This window comes from Gadus chalcogrammus, chromosome 5, assembly GCF_026213295.1.
Source record: "Gadus chalcogrammus isolate NIFS_2021 chromosome 5, NIFS_Gcha_1.0, whole genome shotgun sequence".
Taxonomy (NCBI): Eukaryota; Metazoa; Chordata; class Actinopteri; order Gadiformes; family Gadidae; genus Gadus; species Gadus chalcogrammus.
Window position 1 is genome coordinate 2165779 of NC_079416.1, and position 25442 is coordinate 2191220.

Sequence of the window (25442 nt, forward strand, 5' to 3'; positions counted from 1 at the left end):
TTCTTAGAAACTATCACACACTCATATAGACAGTAATGCTGTGTCTAGTGTGATACTTTCCGTACACTGCTCTTCTCTCCCTCCGCCTGGACACGCCTCCACCTCTCTCTCTGCTTCCTGCCTCTCATCCGCATCCCGGGCTGTCCTTTGAAGTGCCTGTCCCCACGTCTCTCCCGTCTCTGAGACCCTCCTTTGTCTCTTTGTTCAGGCCACTTCAATGTGGCTACACAGGCACCATGGAGGCCACCACTCTGGTGCTGTTGGTCCTGCTGGACTGTCTCCTTGTGTCGTCCAGCAGACCGTTCCGTAGCTCTTCAGGTGGGCCTCCCATGGTCTGTAACTTCATAAAGTCTGATGAAGAGGAGTCGTGACGTGGGGTATTTGCACTGTATTGGGCCACTGGTCGGGCTGAAAGCAGGAGGGGGAGGAGCGTTGTCCAGGTCCGGATCTATTTGAACAAAACTCGATGCAGATGGGTTATCTCTCTCCCCACCCCTTTCCTTATCTTGTCTTGCCTTACGTTCTTATCTATCTCTTCTCCTTCCATAACACATACTTCTTCCAATCTCTCTCATACGTTCATTAATTCACCTTGTTGCCATTTGGCCATAAAACATTAACAAAATATCATAATATAAAAATCTGCATTTTCTATATTAGGCAATACACTTCTGTTGTCAGTGGGGGTCAGTCGGGGTTAGTCTGGGTCAGTTGGGGTCATGTCATGGCTGTGTGATATGGTTGACCATTAAATTGGTTGTGATAGATTGTAAAAATCGAGTATCCACTGTCTACAATAGCCCTTTGTTTAAAATAACCATATCTAATATTAAATTTAGCTGATTAGCTCGCTTAAGGCTGGTGAACCATACAACAATAATTTGGATGTGGTGCTTGTGTGCGTTGTGTTATGGTGCTCATACCTCCTCCTTGGACCTGGTCTGCTCCTGCGTCCCGTCAATGCGAATGCCCCCTTCCACCTCCGCCTCTTGGATGATTCACAGTCACTTCACAGGAAGGTGCGAACTGCCGGCCGGCCCTTCCATTGTCTTTGTCGATTCTTTTTTCTTGGGACAGTCTTTGATCCAATGATCCTCGGCTCCACAATTATGACAGTTCCATCGTCCGGCGTTCTCCTTTCTCTTTTCTTTCGGACAGTCTTTGACCCAATGATCCTTGGCTCCACAACAATGACAGTTCCATCGTCCGGCGTTCTCCTTTCTCTTTTCTTTCGGCCGGTCGCCTCTTTGGTTTCTGTTGCGAGTGCGACGGGTGGGCTTAGGATTCTCCAGGGCCTCCAGTCGGGTGAGCTGGAGCTTCTTGGCTTCGTCCCTCCCGGGCATGTCGCCTTGGCTGTACGTACAGAGTTGGCGAACTTTGCTGATGGAGGCCTTGTGTTGTTGGACCAACTCTTGAAGGGCTGTGGCGAAGGCAGCCCCTCCCACTGCAGATGGGTCTGGGAGCCATTCCGCTATGTCCTTAATGTCACTGGGTCTCCATGCACGGAAAACCTATGCTGGACTGCCATCCTGGGGGTTCAGTACTTCGATCATGGGGAATTGTCCATCCATCACGTCCCCATGTTGAGGAGTTGGGGAGAACGCCATTCCCTGGTTCCTCAAGTGGAGCTGTGGAGCTTTCCTCTGGCTACAAGTTGCAGGCCTATCTTCTCTCGTGCTGCGAGCGGGGGCTTTCTCCTCTTCTTCGGGGTCAGGGTAGAGATTGTCCGATGAGGCGGCTTCATGGGCGTTGTCATACGGGGGAGGAGAAGGGGGATTCGCACGCGGTCCGCCGGTGCAGTCCAGGTTCGGGTCTATATCTCGGGTGACATTGAGATTAAAAATCCCTACACTCTCTACGCTCTCTGTCCCTGGCTGATTTTTTTTTCTATCTTGGCCCTCTCTTTCCCACAAATAAAATGCACACCAACATAGTTTGGAACTTTTCTTTTTCATTTCTGACTCCAACAATCGTTTCTCTAACTCCTGTAATCGTTTTAAGCTAAAACTCCCCATTTCAGGAAAACCCACTTTGCACCAATATTTTAAACCCTCCAGAGCCGATTCACCATGCTTCTCCAACATCACCTTCGCAGGTCCCGTTATCTCAGTTTTCCCAGATTTGTTCCCCATATTTTAGATCCTTTTACACTAGTTATTATTTATCCTTTTACACTAGTTATTATTTAACAAATTATCTAATATCGCCGACACCTCCTTGTTACTACACACATATACATATATTTATTAATGAATACCTATTATTATTATTTATATATATATATAACACCAACCGCGCTTCAACGGGTTTCCCTTTACCGTCACTGACAGACCCTAGCTGCCCTTTCTGTTACCTATATAGCTATATATATATTGACGGAAGCGAAACGGAGCTACCGCATGTTCCTATAACAGAGTTTCTTTGAACGAGGCCTAAGTTCAGATATAAGTTTACGTTTACCGAAACATTTATATACCGTTTCTGTAACGGATTTTATTTTGAAGCTTTAACAGTATTGTGATCTCACCTGCTCGAATTCTTTTTTCCTTTGGATATCGTACTGAAGAACCACTAGTTTATCCCCACAGGCACCCTTTCCTCGACCTCTGGTTGGTTACCACTTGGAGGCGAAGCAGAGCTTTGGGACTGAGAACGAATCCTCAGACCTGTATTGGAAGCTGATATTTCATAGAATCTTCAGGTTAGATATCCCGGACGAGCCCCCAAACTGTCGTGGCAATTTCTGTATCAGATATTGCGTCTAAGCAGATGAGATATTTAGATGCAAAAAGCACACAATACTGTTGACAATTAGTGGTTATATATATTTGTATTAAAAGTACGAACAAAGATACATCACAACATGCATCAACAAACAACATAACAGGCATACATTACAATAATCTGGGGCCCCAGATGGGAGCTTCTCTTTGCGTGTTACTTCATTCTCTGAAGGTACGCTCAGACAAGTCCACTGTGTCTTCCAATCAATGAGTTCTTATTCGTTTGGATTTATTAGGGGGTGGTCCCCCAATACCAAAAGCCTTTGTGTACCAGATGGTTATCTTTACAACTGCAGCTGTGGGGAATGCCATTGGAGGGGGTAGCGGCCGTGTCATCTAAACCCCTGGCTTGGTTGGCGCTAGCCAGGGGGTCGAGAAAACAGGCCCACACATCGAAGGATTGCATGGAGGGTGATTTACATGACAAGAAACATAGGAAAGGGCAGGCAATAAAATGCTTCACACGACTCTCGAACATTCACACTTTAAATGACCCAAAAGGAGCCCAGAAGGCAGACACTATATAAAATTACACAGAATAGCAACAAAACTTAAATTCATATAGACCAAAACAATACAACATGTAGATTTTCCATCACAGCGTCTTTGTATTTAATGCGCATGCGCAGGCTTGTACGTAACCTTGACATTTTACATTTGTCAAAATAGATATTTCTTAATTGAACTCCTAACTAAAAATATCTATATTTCACAGTATTTTGAAATAAAAAAAAGTTATTTTAAAAATAAAACAAAAAATGTTTATTTGAATTGAATTACAAAATAATAATCAGATGAAGTGCGGCATAAAACCCTTTTTCCAGTGTAGGTTCTTTTTCAGCTGCTATTGATGACTTTTGACGACTTTTTGAGGTGAAAGCACTAGCCTTGACCAGAGTGACGATGACTCACTGGTTCTGTGAGCAAGCAGAGTATCGAGGTGTCTTTGACAAAGCACCTAACCCTGACTGTTGTCGCGATGTGATGTCGAATCCAGACAGAAGCCCCCCAAGGCCATGAAGCGGCGAGAGCCGAGCGGGAAAAAATGATGATGATGATGATGTATACAAAAATATGTTATGTTTAAAAATGTTCATGTTTAAATGAGAAACAATTGTTTGATTAAATTGTAATCTTTTTGATTGGATAAAACAAATTATTTCTGATAGATATTTCTTAAATGAGAAACAATTGTTGGAGTGAATCAATATTTTTTTGTTTAGGATTTAACATACGATTTAAATGTATTAACTTCATTCAAAGAATGGAATTATACTTGGTGCCAAGTTGTATTATTTTGTTTTTATGAACATAGGAAATATTGTTTGAGGCAAGCTATATATTTGTCATTGGCTCAAGTTATGTAATATAGATGTGAACCATTACCCTTGTTTTTTTTAATTGGTTCAACAGAAGGCTTTTTCCAGTGTAGCACAAAACCGCTAGCCGAGAGCATCCCACTAGCAACTGGATCAGCCTAAAGCCATGCAGTGACTGCGTAGTGAAAAGCAGCTGATGGATGAGTTGAAAAGCCACTAGAACCGCCTAAACATGAGATGTCTTCCTCTCATGTCAGGGCGGACACCACTCTACTGGTCAGTAAGCATCTACTGGCTCCCACTCCTCCCTACACCCAGTAAGTCAAAGCCTGATTACTGAATAAAACCCGTCAGAGCGGTTGTGTCTGCGGTTTCCCGAGTGCAGGAGGAATCGTGGACACGTTCCACCTGCAGTCAAGACACTTCCAGAAGAGGATACACTCGAAAAAGCCTTCTGTTGAACCAATTAAAGGCACCCAGTGCAACTTTATGTAAACATTCAATGAAAAATAAACATTCAATTTATAGTCTTTTTTACACGTAGTAAGTTTCAATAACTCCATACCATTACATATCGACATTCAAGGAGCAAAGATGAGATGTCGCTGTGTGGTGAGAACTGATAGAAAATCGTAAACAACAACAATCGCCGGTGGGGAGAAGCCATTTTTCCATTGACTGGAAGCCTGCTTTATTTATTGTAGGTTACAAAAAATAAAGAAAATGGCGGCATTGTTGTTGTTATCGATTTTCTATCAGTTCTCACCACACAACGACGTCTCATCTTTGCTGCTTGAATGTCGGTATGTAATGGTATGGAGTTATTGAAACTTACTACGTGTAAAAAAGACTAGAAATTGAATGTGCATTTTTAAGCCTCGAAAGTTGCACTGGGTGCCTTTAAAAAAAACAAGGGTAATGGTTCACATCTATATTACATAACTTGAGCCAATGACAAATATATAGCTTGCCTCAAACAATATTTCCTATGTTCATAAAAACAAAATAATACAACTTGGCACCAAGTATAATTCTATTCTTTGAATGAAGTTAATACATTTAAATCGTATGTTAAATCCTAAACAAAAAAATATTGATTCACTCCAACAATTGTTTCTCATTTAAGAAATATCTATCAGAAATAATTTGTTTTATCCAATCAAAAAGATTACAATTAAATCAAACAATTGTTTCTCATTTAAACATGAACATTTTTAAACATAACATATTTTTGTATACATCATCATCATCATAATTTTTTCCCACTCGGCTCTCGCCGCTTCATGGCCTTGGGGCGGTTCTGTCTGGATTCGACATCACATCGCGACATCAGTCAGGGTTAGGTGCTTTGTCAAAGACACCTCGATACTCTGCTTGGTGAAGCCGGGGATCGAACCAACAACCTTCAGGTTACCAGCCAACAATATACAATATATATTAACAATCTAAATGGCAGAGTTAGACCTACTCCAGACCTCCCTCCAGACACAGACAGACTGTCCTAGCTCACAGAACCAGTGAGTCATCGTCACTCTGGTCAAGGCTAGTGCTTTCACCTCAAAAAGTCGCCAAAAGTCACCAATAGCAGCTGAAAAAGAAGCTAGATTTGTCGCTTGTCGCTGTTTTGAAAAAAAGTCGCCAAAGGGGTCTGAAAAGTAGCTAAATATAGCGACAAAATCGCTAAGTTGGCAACACTGCGGTTTGGTCCAGTAGTCGTAAGCGTCTTTGTATTTAATGCGCATGCGCAGGCTTGTATGTAACCTTGAAATTGTACATTTGTCTGAACAAATATTTCTAAATTGAGCTCCTAATCAAATATAACAGTGTTTTAGGAAGAAAACAAAAAAAAAATATTTGGATTGAATGACAAAATTATTAATCAGTTGAATACACAACCTTAAAATTTTACATTTGTCAAAATGGATATTTCTTAATTGAGCTCCTAATTAAAAATATCTATATTTCACAGTATTTTGAAATAAAAAAAAGTTATTTTAAAAATAAAACAAAAAATGTTTATTTGAATTGAATTACAAAATAATAATCAGATGAAGTACGGCTTAAAACCCTTTTTCCAGTGTAGTGAGCACAAGCAGCAGCTGCACCCCTCTTAAAACTGAGAGAAGGCGACTCCTTGTCACCATAAAATAGCTCGGAGCCCCTCGCCCACAAGCCTTAATACACACTCTGGTGATCTAAACCCTAAACACAAAGAATAAGTGCAATGCGCTTTGAACATTTTAAACATAAAACATCTATCAGTAATTTTATTGGTGGGAAAACTAAATAAAATGAAATACAGTAAAGTACATTGCGTTTTTTTGGAAATAAAATGTTGTTTACTGTGTTTCTAAAAGTTAAAAGAAGATTGCTGCTATTTTTCAAATTGCAGTGTGCTATATTTTGTTCTCAGGAATACTAGCTTTAAGGTGCAGTGTGTAGAATTTAGTGGCATCTAGTGGAACGGACTTCACCGGCCGAATTTGAATATAATAGTGTATAGTATTATATAGTGTATAGTGTATAGTATTACCAATATGTAGCACCCACCCAAGTGGGTGCTACATATTGGTGGTGGTTAGTGAGGTCCCCCCCTTTCTTTTGAGTGTTATTCTGTCTTGCTATATGCTCTGTAAGGTGACCTTGGGTGTCTTGAAAGGCGCCCCTAAATAAAATGTATTATTATTATTATTATTATAGTGTATAATTCCATTAAAATAAGAATTGTTGTCCATGGTGACTTGGCCAAGCATACCCTATTGTGATTGGTTAAACTGATTTATTCAAAGGCTAAAGCCGTAAAAAACAACTTTTGTGTGATTAAAATGTGTATCAGTTTCGCAAATTGCAGCATGTATGCACAGTCCAATTCAGCTCCATGATTTGTATTTATTTGTTTGACGTGGGGAAAATCACAACAAACAATCGCTAACAAATCGTATATACACTGGAAAAAGGGTTTTAAGCCGTACTTCATCTGATTATTATTTTGTAATTCAATTCAAATAAACATTTTTTGTTTTATTTTTAAAATAACTTTTTTTTATTTCAAAATACTGTGAAATATAGATATTTTTAATTAGGAGCTCAATTAAGAAATATCCATTTTGACAAATGTAAAATTTTAAGGTTATGTATAAAAATTGTTTTCTTCCTAAAACACTGTTATATTTGATTAGGAGCTCAATTTAGAAATATTTGTTCAGGCAAATGTACAATTTCAAGATTACGTACAAGCCTGCGCATGCGCATTAAATACAAAGACGCTTACGACTACTGGACCAAACCGCAGTGTTGCCAACTTAGCGATTTTGTCGCTATATTTAGCTACTTTTCAGACCCCTTTGGCGACTTTTTTTCAAAACAGCGACAAGCGACAAATCTAGCTTATTTTTCAGCTGCTATTGGTGACTTTTGGCGACTTTTTGAGGTGAAAGCACTAGCCTTGACCAGAGTGACGATGACTCACTGGTTCTGTGAGCTAGGACAGTCTGTCTGTGTCTGGAGGGAGGTCTGGAGTAGGTCAGGTGGTAGAGCGGGTTGGCTGGTAACCTGAAGCATGTTGGTTCGATCCCCGGCTTCACCAAGCAGAGTATCGAGGTGTCTTTGACAAAGCACCTAACCCTGACTGATGTCGCGATGTGATGTCGAATCCAGACAGAAGCGCCCCAAGGCCATGAAGCGGCGAGAGCCGAGCAGGAGATGATGATGATGTATACAAAAATATGTTATGTTTAAAAATGTTCATGTTTAAATGAGAAACAATTGTTTGATTAAATTGTAATCTTTTTGATTGGATAAAACAAATTATTTCTGATAGATATTTCTTAAATGAGAAACAATTGTTGGAGTGAATCAATAGTTTTTTGTTTAGGATTTAACATACGATTTAAATGTATTAACTTCATTCAAAGAATAGAATTATACTTGGTGCCAAGTTGTATTATTTTGTTTTTTGTGAACATAGGAAATATTGTTTGAGGCAAGCTATATATTTGTCATTGGCTCAAGTTATGTAATATAGATGTGAACCATTACCCATGTTTTTTTTAATTGGTTCAACAGAAGGCTTTTTCCAGTGTAGGGCCCTATCTTGCACCCAGCGCAATAGACTTTCTACATCGACGCATATAGCGTTGCAAGCTTTTTTTATGCCACAAAACAGTACAGGTTCAATGTACAGGTTCGATACATTCTGCTGAAACGTTAGTTGTTTTTTACTCTGGCGAGCAGGGACAACAGACATGGCTACTCATCCACAATGTCTGGTTACGTAGTTTACGCCAAGTGTACGCCACATACACTGAAATACCATTCCTATCACTGCTATTTATGCAACATACATTTTTCATGACAAAAATATCACTGTGTTGGGATACTATTGTACTGTTGGGTACTTCAGCATCTAATATTTGATTACAGTAAACCAGTCTCACACTTGTTGCATTTCCTGAAATGTACGCATTTTAGTTTACATAGCTACGACTTTGACCCTGTAAAAAATAACAAAATAATTATACTTTTGTTGTACAGGCCCTAAGAATGCATTATAGGTGTTAAACCATTAACAATTATACGTTTTTCCTAATTTAATTTAATTAATTTTTGTTATAGCTGCTTTTTTTGGTAATATTTACCTAATCTCAGATGGAATGTGTGGCTTCTTTGACAAAGGCGAAAAAGGGTCACAGCCTCTAAAAACCACGACTGAGGCTAGTGAACCCTCAAGAGGTGAAAAACAATTGACTTCAAGTCTCAGAAGTAGGTCAGACCCCCCATAATATAAAGACTTGTATAAGGACTGCTTAATTGATCATTTACAACTATTTTTAAATTCAATTACCATCTCCATTGCTCTTCAATCATATTCATTAACTGATCGTTTATTAAGACCTTGTACATAGTTAGCGTTATCAAATTGACCAAACTAAATGCCGCGGATCAAACGTGGGTCGCAGAAGAGTTTCCCTCTGATGTCTTCAAGTACTGCACATCCGTAATGATGCCTACGAATGGTTGGGGGGGAATTAGGTCAAGCAGCGCCCCACTGCAGTACGGCTCGTATCGCTCTGACGCTCACAGTGCCCACGTTTGTCACGCCGGCTCCCTTTGCTGCAGTGAAATATGGAGAGAGTCGGAAAGGGAGAAATTGAGATGGAGCGAAAAATACGGTCATGAGTAAGAGAAACAGAGAGAATAGAGAGCGTACAACAATGGGGACATTTGAGGGAACAGAGATAAATGCCAAGGGCATTGCCATCCTTTGGTTTTCTCCTCATGTCCGCATATTGAATGCAGTGCATTTTGGTGCAGTACTGCTGTCTCTCTCCCTCTCTCTCTTCCTCGCTCTCTCTCTGCCTCTCCCTCCTCATGCATTAGCGCAGCTCATAAGCAGAACAGTATTCTTCTCACGTTCAGCACATCATTTTTTGCTGTGGAAATCCTGAGGTGGCAGAGTGATGATGGCAAAGTGGGCGTAGAGAGGAACAGCTGCTTCTAATAATAGGCTCCAAAGAAAGCATTCATCCCCTCGGAGGCTGAACACACACACACTCACACACACACACACACACACACACACACACACACACACACACACACACACACACACACACACACACACACACACACACACGCACATCCACACACACTCACACACACACACACACACACGCACACGCACACACAAGCACACACACACACACACACACACACACACACACACACACACACACACACACACACACACACACACACACACACACACACACAAATACACACACATACACACACACCCAGACACACTGATAGGTGCACACAAAGACACACTTCTTTCTTTGTCCCCTTAACGTCTGTTATAAGAAACTGCTGTCTTATGAGACAGCAGTTTCTTATTCCAACTCATGTCATCTCCAGTGAATGTAACCCCCGTCAGTGGAACCAGAGTCTGATACAAAAGAAAAATGCTGGAATCAATTCTAGAAGGATTACTGTCAATACCCGGATCGGTGGTTTGAAGTTGTATTATTTTTTATACCGGCTGCCTTTTAATAATAATCATGACTAGTTTCAAAAGGTGATTAACAAAAAAATGCCCTTATTGTGAATGCATTCACAATTCTGATTGTCCTTGAATCTCTTCTTCTTTGAACACAGACTCGTAAACATGGAGTCAATCATGTACAATGTACAAGAATGAATGTTTCGATATTGTTGTGCTTGGCGTTTATTTGATCATTGTATATTACCTCACAGAAAGCAAAATCTTTTTTTAAGGGAAAGTTTATATCCCCCCCAGCATGTTTTTAAAGTGCCTGCATAGGCATCTTTGCAAAGTGCAACTAATGCTGAAAAACCAAGAGTGCTGTGAGTGGAATGTTAAACTGCAGCTCTGCAACACAGTTTAGACCGATAGAGCAGGAAACGAACCAGGGCCACAAAGCCGCCCCATGTCTCCTAGAGGCCAATGTCTCTATGAGACATGGTCTCGGGAAGGATTTACTCGTGGATAGACACGTTTTATCTTTTGGAGGTACTAAATAGAATCAGAAGAAAAGTTACATATTCCCGGTTCCATAGCCTTCCTGACCACCATCACAAACCAACTGCTTACATCTAGCCTACTGCTGTTAAATAACTAATTGTAGAACTAATTTCAAGACTTAACGTACACCATTACAATGAATGCTACCTAGACGCGACCAAGGTGAGATAGTTCCTTGTCTATTTTATTTTATTTAACCTTTATTTAACCAGGGAGAAATCTAATTGAGATATATATCTCTTTTACAAGTGAGCCCTGGCAAAGTTAGCAGCACACAATTATTAAGCACGTAGTGACTCTTGCAGATATGCTATCACTCAACCACCCCTACCACAACCACACATACAATCTGAAGCGATAACTTACTTTAGTGATGTGAATGTAATTGTAGCAATGATGGACTATTAGTCATGTAACTTAAGATATAGGGATCATAATTATTACGATAGGAAGACCTGACCAAAAAGAAGAAAAGGCCAGAGGTTTCCCCGACCCAAGTACCATCCCCCTAAACCTCCAAAACATAAGTAAATTTCAACGTAAAAAAAACGTTAATCTAAACGTCCCAAATCAAATAAATCGGAATGACCAAAACAAAAGTAAAACTGAATGAACAAATCTAAAATGAATCAAAATGAAAAAAATAAGATAATATCTAAAATGACCAAAACAAAAGCCATTAAACTGACCTAAACATAGATATGATGATTAAAACCCTATGAAACACTCAAGTTTAACCATCATGACGTAGGGCAGATTGAGCCGGGTATCCCGTCTGCAGTTGCTTTCGTTGGGGTGTGGAGGTCATAGCAAATGGTTTTGTAAGGATGTGGACTGTAGGTCAGAGAAGGTTGGAGACATCAGCTCTGGTGGTCATGTGAACAGGCTGGTCCCCAAAGCATCAGATACTGTTCATTTCATGTCGGGCATTTTACCTAAAGATAGAATTTCCTGTATGTTTTAAAGGGCATTTGTGGGACAACTTTAAGTAGACTTTAAATTAACACCATTCAAATGCTGGTAATGGAAGATTAAGAGGTTAAACATCTTTGGGTTACACATTTTAGACTGATTTCAGGCTACTTAGTACTCAGTTGGTGGCTGACATTTACTACGCAACCGCTTTTCTTACACCTGCTCTACCTCCCTTCAGGACTACACCATCACCATGTACTTCCAGCAGTCGTGGAGGGACAAACGTCTCTCTTACACTGGGATCCCACTCAACCTGACCCTGGACAACAGGGTGGCAGATCAACTGTGGGTGCCAGACACCTACTTCATCAATGACAAAAAGTCCTTCGTCCACGGGGTGACAGTCAAGAACCGCATGATACGACTGCATCCAGATGGAACTGTGCTGTACGGCCTTAGGTAAGAGTCTTACTGTCATAGCTTATCTCTCAGATGGCTCCTATGATGTTGTAATCTAGCATGGCTATGGTATTGGATGGCTCTAGTGTTAGATAACCTATTTAAGGATAGATAAACCTGTTAACACACATATATATCTTCTAAGGAGAGCAGAATCCCTGTTACACCCCGGCGAGATGCTTGTATGGGTGTACACTCACTGACATGTTTCACCCCGGTGTGATGCTTGCATGGGTGTAAATCCCTGAAACATTTCTTTGGTCGGTTTGCAGACTGTATTCCTTAGCCGATTAAAGATTATCCACTTTGAAGAAGTGAAAGACCATGACAGCATATTCATCTATAAATTATGTTATTATTTATGCATTACTTGTGAACTTGCTTTATTAACATTTGCAGTCATATTGCAAAAAGGCCAAGATGTGATTAGAGCAGATTCAAATCGAATAGAATGTCACTGTCCAACCAAAGCTGCAAACGTGTCTAGGCCTTATGGGCCATTCACATAATAATGAATTAGAGGAGGCTTTTTGTAGAGAACAAAAGATTGATTTTAGCAAAAGAAAGAGAAAGGAATTATGCATATATAATATATAGGTGTGCAGGCCTTGCTATTTAGAAATGTCTAAAGGGAGTAAGATTTCATGTTGTAAAAACAGTTCCAACCATACACTATCTACCTCAATCTAAACATTGTTGGAACTTTTCCAACAATGTTGTATCAACCTAATAATTTGTAAATCTCTGGGTGCTAAATGAGCAACATATGACATTTTGTTTTCGTGTGGCCAGGCGGGACTTCCTGCTGTTTGATCAAGGTCAGTTATGATAAGGCCTAATGTTGAACTTTTGATTAAAGGGAAACATTGGTGCTGTGCTCTATATTGGTGCAGTTGTGATTTGGTCCAGCAAAGGGCTGCTCAATATTTTAAGCAACTGGATCAATGACCAGAAAGAGCATTATTGCTTTATTTTGCACATACAAGGAATTTCCGGGTATTTTGGTGAGTATAGAAAGCAAAAGAATAAATAGAAAATTTATATTAAGAATTGAAGAAATAAAAGGAACAAAATATGATCAAATGGTAAAGTGGAACAATGGTATGGTACCAAATGGTACTCCTGTATTACATACTCTTGCCCGCTGCAATGTGAATGGCCCATCATTTCCAAATCATTAAAGAAAGCTGACATTGGTAATATATTGCCCAAATTGTACGACATAAGAATGTTATTGTGACATAATGAATCGGTCATTACAATATCTCCTCTCGTCCAGAGAGTGACAGATACTCTTCAAGCAGCTGTCACCTCTGATGTTTAGGTTTGCTGCATCAGCAACATTTTCCAAAAAAATACATCTGCCAGTGAACCAATGTATTTTATTTTATATCTCTGGAGCAGAATATGACAGTGAATCATTTATGGAGCTTTGCTCACCCTGCAGTCCAGAGCCCACAGCTTCCCCCAGCTCTAGTGATCCAGTCCAGAGCCCACACCTTCAGCTCTAGTGATCCAGTCCAGAGCCCACACCTTCAGCTCTAGTGATCCAGTCCAGAGCCCACAGCTTCAGCTCTAGCGATCCAGTCCAGAGCCCACACCTTCAGCTCTAGTGATCCAGTCCAGAGCCCACAGCTTCAGCTCTAGTGATCCAGTCCAGAGCCCACACCTTCAGCTCTCGTGATCCAGTCCAGAGCCCACACCTTCAGCTCTAGTGATCCAGTCCAGAGTCCACAGCTTCAGCTCTAGCGATCCAGTCCAGAGCCCACACCTTAAGCTCTAGTGATCCAGTCCAGAGCCCACACCTTCAGCTCTAGTGATCCAGTCCAGAGCCCACACCTTCAGCTCTAGTGATCCAGTCCAGAGCCCACACCTTCAGCTCTAGCGATCCAGTCCAGAGCCCACACCTTAAGCTCTAGTGATCCAGTCCAGAGCCCACACCTTCAGCTCTAGTGATCCAGTCCAGAGCCCACACCTTCAGCTCTAGTGATCCAGTCCAGAGCCCACACCTTCAGCTCTCGTGATCCAGTCCAGAGCCCACAGCTTCAGCTCTAGTGATCCAGTCCAGAGCCCACACCTTCAGCTCTAGTGATCCAGTCCAGAGCCCACAGCTTCAGCTCTAGTGATCCAGTCCAGAGCCCAACGCTTCCCCCAGCTCTAGTGAGCTAGGTTGTGGCCTTGGCTGCAGCGGTGTCAGCCTCTAAGGGCGAGGGAGGGACAGTGGATGTCAATAACTCTTGCTTTAAAGAGATTATGTGCTTTGATGGGAGGAGGATGACGATGACTTGACAGTTTTAAAAATAGAGACAGCCGTTGTGTTTTTTTACTCTGCATATGCAAATCTGCCTCAATAGTTTTGAGGCAGAGTTTGATTTGCAATTGCGAGGGGGCTCTCACATGATAATGCATCGTTGTCCTCCATCTGCAATTAGTTGTTATCATAATAATAATGAGTTAATGATATAAAAAAAAAGCTATTTGTACATAAATCGTTGGGTTTGAGGGTATTGACTGTACACACACACACAGCTGACCAGGCACGTAATGCCGGCCAGCAACCCCAGCGTGCCCCCCGCCCGGCGGTACGCCAGCAACAGGTACCCCCCTCCCAGAAGAACCTATGCAACGGTTGACACAGAGGATGAGACACATGCAGCAGAGGACGAAAGATATCCCGTGGTAGAGGCTCCAGAATACTGCACACACCAGCAGGAAAGGTCACACACACATTTGCCAACAACAGCAAATGGAACAGAGAAAGGGGTACTTTTTTGGCATAGGACCGATCAATGCATGGCCACAGCAGCAAAGAATCTCCCCGGAAAGAATGTCCAGCACAAAGCTGAAGGCCCGGAGCAGAAGCACAAGATGGATCTGCTTCACAAGGGCTAGCATGTTAACTTGTTCACTTCGTAGTTGTTGAAGGACACGGATCATTCTACCATCCCAGTAAAATATATAAAAGCTGCATTATGTCTGTTTTCCCATTAGCTATTATTTTCAGTGGCGTGAGTTGTAGTTAGAGTTATAGCGATATCGTTGTCGATGAAAGTACTGTCATCTGACAATGAAGTAGCTGCAGGAGAAGGTAACATAGTGCAGGTTTAATGTATTTTCACTTAATCCACTGTATTCAATTCAATAATCAAGCTCCCTCAGGGTCTGTGAGTAGGTCACACTGGGGCATAAGCTCCACTAAACCATTCAAACTTGTTAGAAATACTGGCATCTAATTTAACATTGTATTAACCCCACAGGAGATTAATTAATACTTGAACCTGCACTACACAATTTCCCAGCCTCTAGGATACTTCAGAATTTCTGATGTTTACCTTCATAGACCACCCATTTTCAACATAATTTGTCTGCCCAAATAAGGGTTACTGGAACCATTGGTCTCAGCAGACTATGGAAAACTACAAAGAGGCAGAAAAAGTTTAGCCGGAAAGAGCCCCAATGGCTGAACGGTAGAGGAGGCTTGACACTCAGTCCTTATGGCAAGGGTTTGATTGCAGCCTGATGCCATGTGCCTCATGTCCTCTCTCCCCCTGCCATACCTTCCTGTCTAACTTTCATTGTATCTTTCATGAGTAAAGCATAAAATAGACAAAAAAATATATTAAAAAAACAAGGAAGAAAATAACTGTCCGACATCAACCTGGCTTACAAATTCTCATTAAAAACATAAATGTATGGCGGGAAAAGAATGCTATGAGCTTGGTAACAATAGTGTAACGTATAATGACCATGTGAACCATGTGCCATATTGATTGTCTTGGCTATACACACTTAAAGGGCGAGGTGATTAACAAATTCTTTATTAATATTCCCAAGGGATGACAACACTTGGGTCTATTGTTAACTGATAACACCTCTCCAACAGTGATTATGAGATTGGGCATGAGCCAGTCCTCGCTTCAGTAACCTCTTACTTCTAAATATGACGAACATTTTAATTTATATGAAGGCATTCCTGCAAGTGGATATTCCTGCAATATAAAGAAATATAAATTTTCTTATAGAATATCGATATTGGTACATTTACAGCAGTAGCCTACCATTTCTTTATTAAGTATTATTGGAAGAATGTTTTACATATTCTTTCTCACTTCCATCAATACATACATTTTCAAAGGGTTACGGAATAAGTCTGGCATTGGTGTATTTTTTTGTGTTGCTGACAAACCTAAAGACACAATGAGGGGTGAGAAAGTAGTTTTCCTGCTCTCATGTATTGGATATCTATTGAATGGTAAATATATGTTTGCCTTCGCTGTGTTAGACTTCAAATATCGAAATTCCTTGCATTGAGCAACAGCTCCATATTCATTCTTTGCACTTTGACATTAGATTAAATCAAAAAATATTGTTTGACATAATACAATACAATGCAAGGGAAGTCGTTTGATAATACATTACCAACCTAGATTACAAACCCGCTAATTTTGATGTCGAAATAGAACTACAAAAAGGCAGTTAGGCAAACATCACATTGCCCAATAGCAATATTGGTTATTGAGTGAGTCAAATTACTGCATAGCAGCAGGCATTATGATTGATTATGATTATTATTTGATGATATCATGATGCCGACCACTGTGCGACCCTCTTAGATAGAATGGGTAGATTCAAGGAAGAGGTAGAATTAGAATCACAATGACAATTTTAAAAGGGGTTAGTGTGTATTCTCAGGAGGAGGACAACTGTGGCGTCCAACCCTCAACCTAATTCAAATTATCTTTAAAATAATACAGTAAAATTACCTTTAACTCAATATGATAGAACAATTTAAAGTATTTATATTGTCGTATATTAATAATATTGTGTCCAATTTACGAAAACTTCAGGAATAAAAAGGCAAGGCCGTCTGGTATTTGCTAAGCTCCTCAACAAAATAAGGGACAGCACATTCCACTGAAGCAGCTCTACTGGTCAGAGGAGCCCGATGTCTCGTGGTAGGCTACAGGAAGAAACCTTGTTGAGGACCTAAAAAGATATATCCAGGCTTTGTTTTGTAAACATGCTCAACAAATCAAGAACTGTTGATCGATCACCCATCATCCAATGGTGTGGTTGGATTCAGCATGCAAGTCAATTCTGCAATTTAGGGTTGCCCAGTTACCAGAATGCAGTGACCATGTTAACACAGCGATGAATATCCCTCAACTGGATAATGAACGTAACCTGGTCATCTGGGTTTCGCGGTGCAAGTAAATTTACGGATTGTTTCTAGTCCCAAATTACCAACCTCTTATCCAACGGAATATCAGTGAGGACAGTAAGGTTACAAACCTCTCATCCAACGGAGCATCAGTGAGGACAGTTAGGCTGTGGTACGAGGACGTTATCCTCATCAGTGAGGACAGTAAGGCTGTGGTACGAGGACGTTATCCTCACTAGTTCTAATGTACAAAGAAAAAAAAAAAACACCCAGAATTTATATTTCGTTTCACTTCATTCAAGCTGAACTTTCTTCCTTCTTCAACTTTCCTCTCTCTGGAGAGATCAAAAAGTTGAATCCAACTTTCAGTACGTGATAAGCAGTGTTGTTTTCTATTGCTCATTATGGTATCACGGATTCCATCTGTATATATTTACAAGACCCGATTGGCTCAGTAAAGATTATTGCCATGCATTGTACCACTCAAGCAACCAACAACAGAACTTATTTTAAAAGAGGGTGGCGATTCAGGGGCTGGAACCAGTCCTGGTCTCTCAAATAGACAAGTCATATATACCTCTTCTATTATGGACTACATCAACAACTGTGGAGACAGTTTCGCCAGTCACAAACAAATGAGAACTTTCCCAAACCAGAATGGTCCCCTACCTTATATCACTGTACCATCTAGAGCTGGCATGGCCCCTACCTTATATCACTGTACCATCTAGAGCTGGCATGGCCCCTACCTTATATCACTGTACCATCTAGAGCTGGCATGGCCCCTACCTTATATCACTGTACCATCTAGAGCTGGCATGGCCCCTACATTATATCACTGAACCATCTAGAGCTGGCCAACCATAGCTGGTCAATCACTGAGGAAATGCAGGTTGATCATGATTTATTAATGGATAAATAATATGGTAAGTAGAGAGAGCTGTGTTTGCGTCCTCGGCAGCCAGTCAGTTTCGTTCTCAGTGGGTGTTGGTCTCCGCCAGGGCTGCGCCTTGTCACCAATCCTGTTTGTGATATAAATGGACAGGATATCGAGGCGTAGTCGTGGGGAGGGGTTGCAGTTCGGTGGTCTGAGGATCTCGTCACTGCTTTTTGCAGATGATGTGGTCCTCATTGGATCATCGGCCTGCGACCTTCAGCACTCACTGGATCGGCTGGCGGCCGAGTGTGAAGCGGCTGGGATGAGGATCAGCACCGCTAAATCTGAGGCCATGACTCTTAGCAGGAAACCGGTGGATTGCTTACTCCGGGTAGGAAATGAGTCCTTAGGCCAAGTGAAGGAGTTCAAGTACCTCGGGGTCTTGTTCGCAAGTGAGGGTACGATGGAGCGTGAGATTGGCTGGAGAATCGGAGCAGTGGGGGCGGTATTGCGTTTGCTTTACCGCACCGTTGTTACGAAAAGAGAGCTGAGCCGCAAGGCAAAGCTCTCGATCTACCGGTCGATCTTCGTTCCTATCCTCACCTATGGTCATGAGGGTTGGGTGATGACCGAAAGGACGAGATCGTGGGTACAAGCGGCCAAGATGAGTTTTCTCAGAAGGGTGGCTGGCGTCTCCCTTAGGGATAGGGTGAGAAGCTCAGCCATCCGTAAGGAACTCGGATTAGAGCCGCTGCTCCTTTACTTAGAAAGGAGTCAGCTGAGGTGGTTCGGGCATCTGGTAAGGATGCCCACTGGGCACCTCCCTTGGGAGGTGTTTCAGGCACGTCCAGTGGGGAGGAGACCTCGGGGAAGACCCAGGACTAGGTGGAGAGATTATATCTCAACACTGGCCTGGGAACGCCTCGGGATCCCCCCGTCAGAGCTGGTCAATGTGGCCCGGGAAAGGGAAGTCTGGGGCCCCCTGCTTGAGCTGCTTCCCCCGTGACCCGACCCCGGATAAATGGATGAAGATGAGATGCGATGAGATGAAATAATATGGCCATCATCACTGAACATCCTTGTCTCTAAACCAACCCCATAGTATTCAGGGTCAGCACAATCATCTGTGAAGGAAGAATGCTCAACAGCCGCCCTTTTAAGGATGCCACGTCATAGAAAGCTGACAAGTACTGTTCGAATGTTGAGAACACTCTGAAATTCATGCCCTAATACCCACAATCTTTTGCGTTCACACACTGCGCAGGGTACTTAAAAATTGCAGATGGAAAGCAATACACAATGCTTTACACAAGTGAAGTTATTTGAAAGTTTTCAGCAATATCTTTTGCCGTATTGCTTTTTATAGATTCATCGTGTAAATGCAGAAAATTAAAGACCTGTGCGATTTTTTTCAAATGTTTTTGCAACGTAATGATAGCCTATATTTTCCATTGGATTGATTCGTTTTAGTATGCACGTAGCTGCTGTTAAAGCAAACTACTGTCGCCAATAACAATTTCAACAATTAAAATATTAAAATATTTACCACTGGAGCAGTATTAAAAAGCGGAGGCGGAAGCACTTCAAAACTAGCGGCTTACAAATGGCTATGCCATTCCAAACAAATATCACTGAAATAATAGCTATTAGATCATACCTACAGTACCTTTAAATTGAAACTAGCACAGAAGTCAATGTTTAAGAAGCCCCAAAACATCAAAAAGCAGCTCGCATTTACTACCAATTGGTTATTGAATGTCTTCTATCACACTCATCAATGAGCTTCACCAGGCCTGTGCACAACCTTTCAATATCATCTGATTCCCCGCTGGTTGACAACTCTAGTCCTCTCTTCAAATGATGGTCCAGAATATAGACCTCTTTTCTGATATCATGACCCCAGAGTTAATATCAACTTTTCGCCCATGACAGTATCATTTACTGGTATGCTGTCCACTTATTTAAGATTTTTCATTTCTATAGATGAATTCAGAAAAGGCATAGATTTAACTGTGAACACATAGGGGTTCGTAGGGGTAGTCGTAGTAAATGGATAAAAAAAAAAAATTGCGGACTTTCCTTTAACAGGCTACTGGCCTGAAACTCTATTTTTACCCCAACACCCTCCCTTTCTAACTGTCTGTCCATGTCCACTCTCTCCGCACCTGTTTTATAATTTATCTAGAGCACTTCTTAATGCATGCAGCCTCTCAGAGGGTCGACAACCATATAATATTCTGCAATGTGGGAGAATATGAATATTCATTGCTGGATGGTTTTTTCATGTCTTGACGATGTGGTGGCTGAATATAGACAGGCTGTCAGAAGATTGAGGACAGCTGGTAATGGCTACATGGAACACATTTTTATAATTTTATGCATTTTGGTAGTACATTATGTAGAAGTACTTTGCTGGAACCGAACATGTGCAGCTACAACATGTACAACATGCTTATCATTGGGTTTATAATTGATAATAGATTTGTATCATGAAGGCTTTGATACTGAGATACCCGTTACAACAGGCCTGTTGGTGTAGTGTTCCATAGCAAAAAAGAGATGGAATATACACAGAGCAACTTAGCTCAAGGGATTCAACATACAGTTGTAGAGGAGTAATGTAGATTGTACGTGCTAATTACTTAAGTCACTTTTCTACTGCAGCTATTTACTCCAATATCTGAACTGGATAGTTTCTGAAAAATAGAACAAACCCATCTATTAGTCAATACATCCATGGAATATTTCAGTATAAAATGTTGTGGTCCACTCTCAGGGTATTTTCAAACTACAGTACTTAAATCATTTATTTTCAATCAAAAAATCAAAGTCAGCAATCTCCTGTGGTCGGCTGCATATGCAGGGGACCAAAAGGTTGGACAATACTTAGGGCTAGGACAGGGATCATGTTTCACCCTGCTCTTCTGCAAAAACATTAAAGAAACTTTGGAAACAGGAGAGGTGTAATATTGTCCAAATGACAAAAATTGTCCAACTGAAGAAAGCCCAAAATGTGAGGACTGGGCATCGGTAGCAGCAACAGTTACTTGTAGACTTGTACACTTGTGAGTAACTTGTTAGTTGTGAGCCGTAAACAAACGTTGTTGAGGTCATTGTACACAGGTAAACAACAAAAAAAGTGATGCGGTCCCTAAAGTTGGTAACTCTAATGGCATTTGGTGAATGTGCATATATAATTTGGACCCTTATTTTTTTCTCTCCATAAGGATCACAACTACAGCAGCCTGCATGATGGACTTGCGCAGATACCCATTGGACGAACAGAACTGCACCTTGGAGATAGAGAGCTGTAAGTGAGTCTGTGTGTGTTCATAAAGGGCTGTGGGGGTCGCAGGCAATGGAGGCCGTGCAGCACTTTAAACCAACTAATGCCAACTGCCATTTCTTGTTTAACTAAATGTCTCCAGATTGCTGCAGCTAAATAATAGATAGTACCTGCCTGCAAAGTCAAGGCTGTTCTTCAAGGTCTTAACAAAGAATCTCTGCCCAGTGTACTCCAAATTGGAGCTTAACAACAAAGCATTGATGTTCCCCCTGGAATATCATCACACTGTGTTAAATTCTATGTGAAGATAGACTGAAAATCTCAATTGTACTTGTACTTTATTTGAGAAACGGCAAAGCATCTGAGAGATTCATAGCATGCTGCGGCGATTAAACACCGATTAAGAACTTTCCCAAACCAGAACGGTCCCCTACCTTATATCACTGTACCATCTAGAGCTGGAATGGCCCCTACCTTATATCACTGTACCATCTAGAGTACATTTTTTGGGCAATGTTTGTTGAAATGTAGACTTTAGATTAGTCAATAGTCAGTTGTTAAGATATGCTAATCAGCAAAGCTTTGCTTTAACTTCCAAGGATTTCATTTACTATGAAATTATGTTCAAATGATGTTACTGTACTTTTTATACTGGTTAGTTGATGCTTTTTAATCAAATATTTCCCTTGCTCAGTAACATTTCGCAGACAATAGATATAACTATACAGTGCTCTCACAAAACAGACTTCACTGAATCCAAAGTCTGAAGGGAAGGGCACTGGGTGTTAACGGCATGTGAACCTTCCTTTCACTTGATTTGAATGTAATGTTAAATGTATTTGAACAATCTTATCAAAGAAGGCATTTGACATTAAACTTAGTATCTGTATACTAGTAGTGAAAAATGTCAAATATAAAATTGTTTAAATATTAATCTATAAGATCCATGTTGCCGTTACGAAATAGCACGGATGTAAAAGGAAATATGCATGCAGCCTTTCAGCACTGAAAGGCTCCCCTATTGGAATTATCCACAACACCCGGAAATAATATTATTATAAAGATGCTAATACCTTCTATTTAACTAACCTTGTTTTATTATTCACAATTTGTATGCATAATATCAACAATTTAGACCAACATTTATCAGAGTGTAAATATAAAAATGTCAGTGTATTCTCAAATCTCTTTATTAGCGTTTGAAGGTAGCCCATATAGGCTGAATTATTCCTGTGACATGTGCTCGTACAGATGGATACACCACTGATGACATTGAGTTCTACTGGCAAGGAGGGAGTTCGGGGTCGGTCACGGGGGTGGAGAACATCGAACTTCCCCAGTTTTCCATTATGGACTATCAAACGCTCTCCAAGAAAGCAGTGTTTGCTACAGGTAACTGAAATGTATATAGTGATTTCAAAATGATCATAAAGGATAAAACACATTTTCTTTATGTTCCTTGGAAAGATGTCAACTGTCATGGCGGAAAATTTAATTAATTTGTCAGAGTGACTCATGTGTTTTTACTGTTCCAAATCATGAGCCTGCAACTGCTACTTGCTTAGTCTGAGGAATGCTCCTTGGTGTCTTTGTTGAGCTTCACACAGGTTTCCTGTGGAGCTAAAGGAGTACAGGGAAGCAGGGAGGAATCATTGGGAACAAAATAAAGAAAGACTTGTAGGCATGGGGTACCCTACAGCCAAGCACATGATGTACGTGGAATCAATGAACTCTCTATGACTCACTCCTCGTTGTCAGAGTTTGGATTTAATGACAACGATGAAGAAGTCCTGCAGCAATCACACGCAATAACAATGTAAGCTACAAACGTAATAACAACAGTATTTCCTACATGCACATAAATGCATACACACATAAGCATCTCAAGTATCTAACAATAACAATTGTATTGATCAGGAAAGACTCACATAAATCATGCCAGCAGCTCAACATGCTATGCAACGGGAACGTCTGCAATGCTAGTGAACACAACAAGGTAGACCGCCAACTCAGCCGGTCAGCGGTCTGCAATACAACACTATCCCCTAGTGGCCGGAGGTAACCTCTGCATCCCCCCCAGTCCGGAAAGCTATGAACGGGAATAGGTTAACGGACTCAGTCCTGTATCCAACGGCCCGTCTCGGGCTCGTAGCGTCTGGGTGGCCTCCTCGCGCGGAACGGCTGTCCAAGATGGGGCGACTGGGTCGACGCCCGTAGGAACGGGGACATCCCGGGCCCCGAGACCAGAGGATGCCTCACCAGGGGGCTCCGGCGGGGAGGTGTCCAAAGCCGCGTCACGGGGTCCGTCTGCTGCCTGAGGAACGACACCCCGGGGCAGCTGGCTGCTGCCGGGCGTAGGGGGTGGCTGAGTGTAGCTGTGAAGGAATCGCCGGTTGCGAAAAGTCAGGCGCCCCGACCCGTCAACCCTAACCCGATACTGATCGTGACCCAGTGACTCCACCACGAACCCTGACCGATCCCACTTGTGTGGACTCGGGCCCTGCTGATTCTGGAGGAATACTGTCTCACCAAGTACCAATGGGCGGAGCGGTCTCGAGTGAGCCCTCAAAGACTCAGTGGTGCGGGACATCCGGGTCCGAAGGGCGTCCCCCTTCACGGCCCATGCCTGGCGCCAGAGCGGTCGGATATGAGGGTTTCGAGAACTTTTCTAGCCTGTTGACGAAAGAAAAAGAGTCTCGAAGGGGACAACCAAATATAATCTGCGCCGGTGAGAGGTTGCAGTCGGGGTCAGGTGTGTTGCGGAACTGCAACATGGCACGCAAAAAACAATCATGATCAAGACCGCCAGTTGGGCCAGTGTTGGACACCAGAAGACGCTTAGCAGTCTTCACCGCATTTCCGCCCTCCCATTCGACTGGGGAAAACCAACCGAGGACACGCGATGTTTGACGTGCCATAATCGGAGGAAGTCCTCTGCTAGCTTTGAACTCTGGACCACCATCGCTCGAAAGTTCCTCCGGCACGCCAAAGGTGGCAAAGAACGTGCGCAGGTGGCGAACCAAGCCAGCCGAGCCTCCCAGATCAGTGCCTGCTGTGGAGCAGAGGACCTCCACCCAGCCCGAGAGTCGATCACCGACAACCAGGTAGTGGCGGCCTCCATAATCAAAGAAGTCAGCAAACACCGCCTCAAACGGGGTAGATGGCGGTGAGGATGGTAGGGGCGGCGTGCATGCCTGTGACGGAGCATTGCGGTTACAGTCTGAACATCCATACCTGGTGGCTCGGATGTCCCTCGACATCCCGGACCAGAAGACTATGGCACGGGCGTGCTGCCTCATCGCAGAAGCTCCTTGGTGGGCGGCATGGAGGTGCCGAAAGACTCCTTCACGGAGGGACGGTGAAACCATGACACGGCCGTGATATAGGAGGACGCCATCCTGCGCGTAGATTGACCCACAGACTGGTGACAGACTCGCTAGGGCAGGGTCATTAACATCAACCCTACCCTCATGCTCGATCAGGGACAGAAGGTGGCCGAGGCACGCATCAGCTGCCGTCTCTCGTGCGAGAAGGGACCATGAGATGGCTCCTAGTTCATGGGCATTGTCGCGGATGGAAGCCATAAGTGTGGATTCTACAGTGTCAGGTACGCTAGGCGATCCCAATGAGAGGCCGTTCGCAGAGCCCGAGAGGGAAGGATGCCTCGAAGTCGCATCAGCAGCATGGTTGCTCTTGCCAGGTAGGTACACAATGTCAAAGCGCCATCGGAGGGTACGCTGCTTGAGTCTGAACAGGCGTGAGTTTGTTATCTCATCTAGTGTGCGGTCGCCGAAGATCTTCACAAGGGGCTTGTGGTCGGTGACCACGACGAGGTTGTCACATCCTTGCGTGAAGTATCGCGTCTGCTCCAGGCCCCAGGCCACGGCCAGGGCCTCTCCTTCGATGGCCGCATAGCGTTGCTCCGCCGAGGATAGGAACCGCGAACCGGCGAGGGTGATCCTCCATCCTCCTGGGCAACAGTCAGGTATGCCCGAAGTGCAGCTACAATGTTGTTGGAGCAGGAAGTAGCCAATGCCACGCCTGGACCAGTCAGGGCGGAGGCAGGTGCGCCTCCGCATGTCGTAGATCTCCACGCCC

The 25442-nt window shown here is 42.5% G+C and overlaps 1 protein-coding gene across 1 annotated transcript in view; it reads left to right on the top strand.

The window, feature by feature from the left end:
* The window catches only part of gabrb1 (gamma-aminobutyric acid type A receptor subunit beta1), a 46687-nt gene that overhangs the window by 7581 nt on the left and 13664 nt on the right, over positions 1-25442 (top strand). The window contains exons 5-7 of the mRNA XM_056590496.1: positions 11800-12020; positions 21286-21368; positions 22596-22736. Of these exons, the coding sequence (XP_056446471.1) occupies positions 11800-12020; positions 21286-21368; positions 22596-22736 (445 nt within the window). The remainder of the gene's footprint in view (positions 1-11799; positions 12021-21285; positions 21369-22595; positions 22737-25442) is intronic.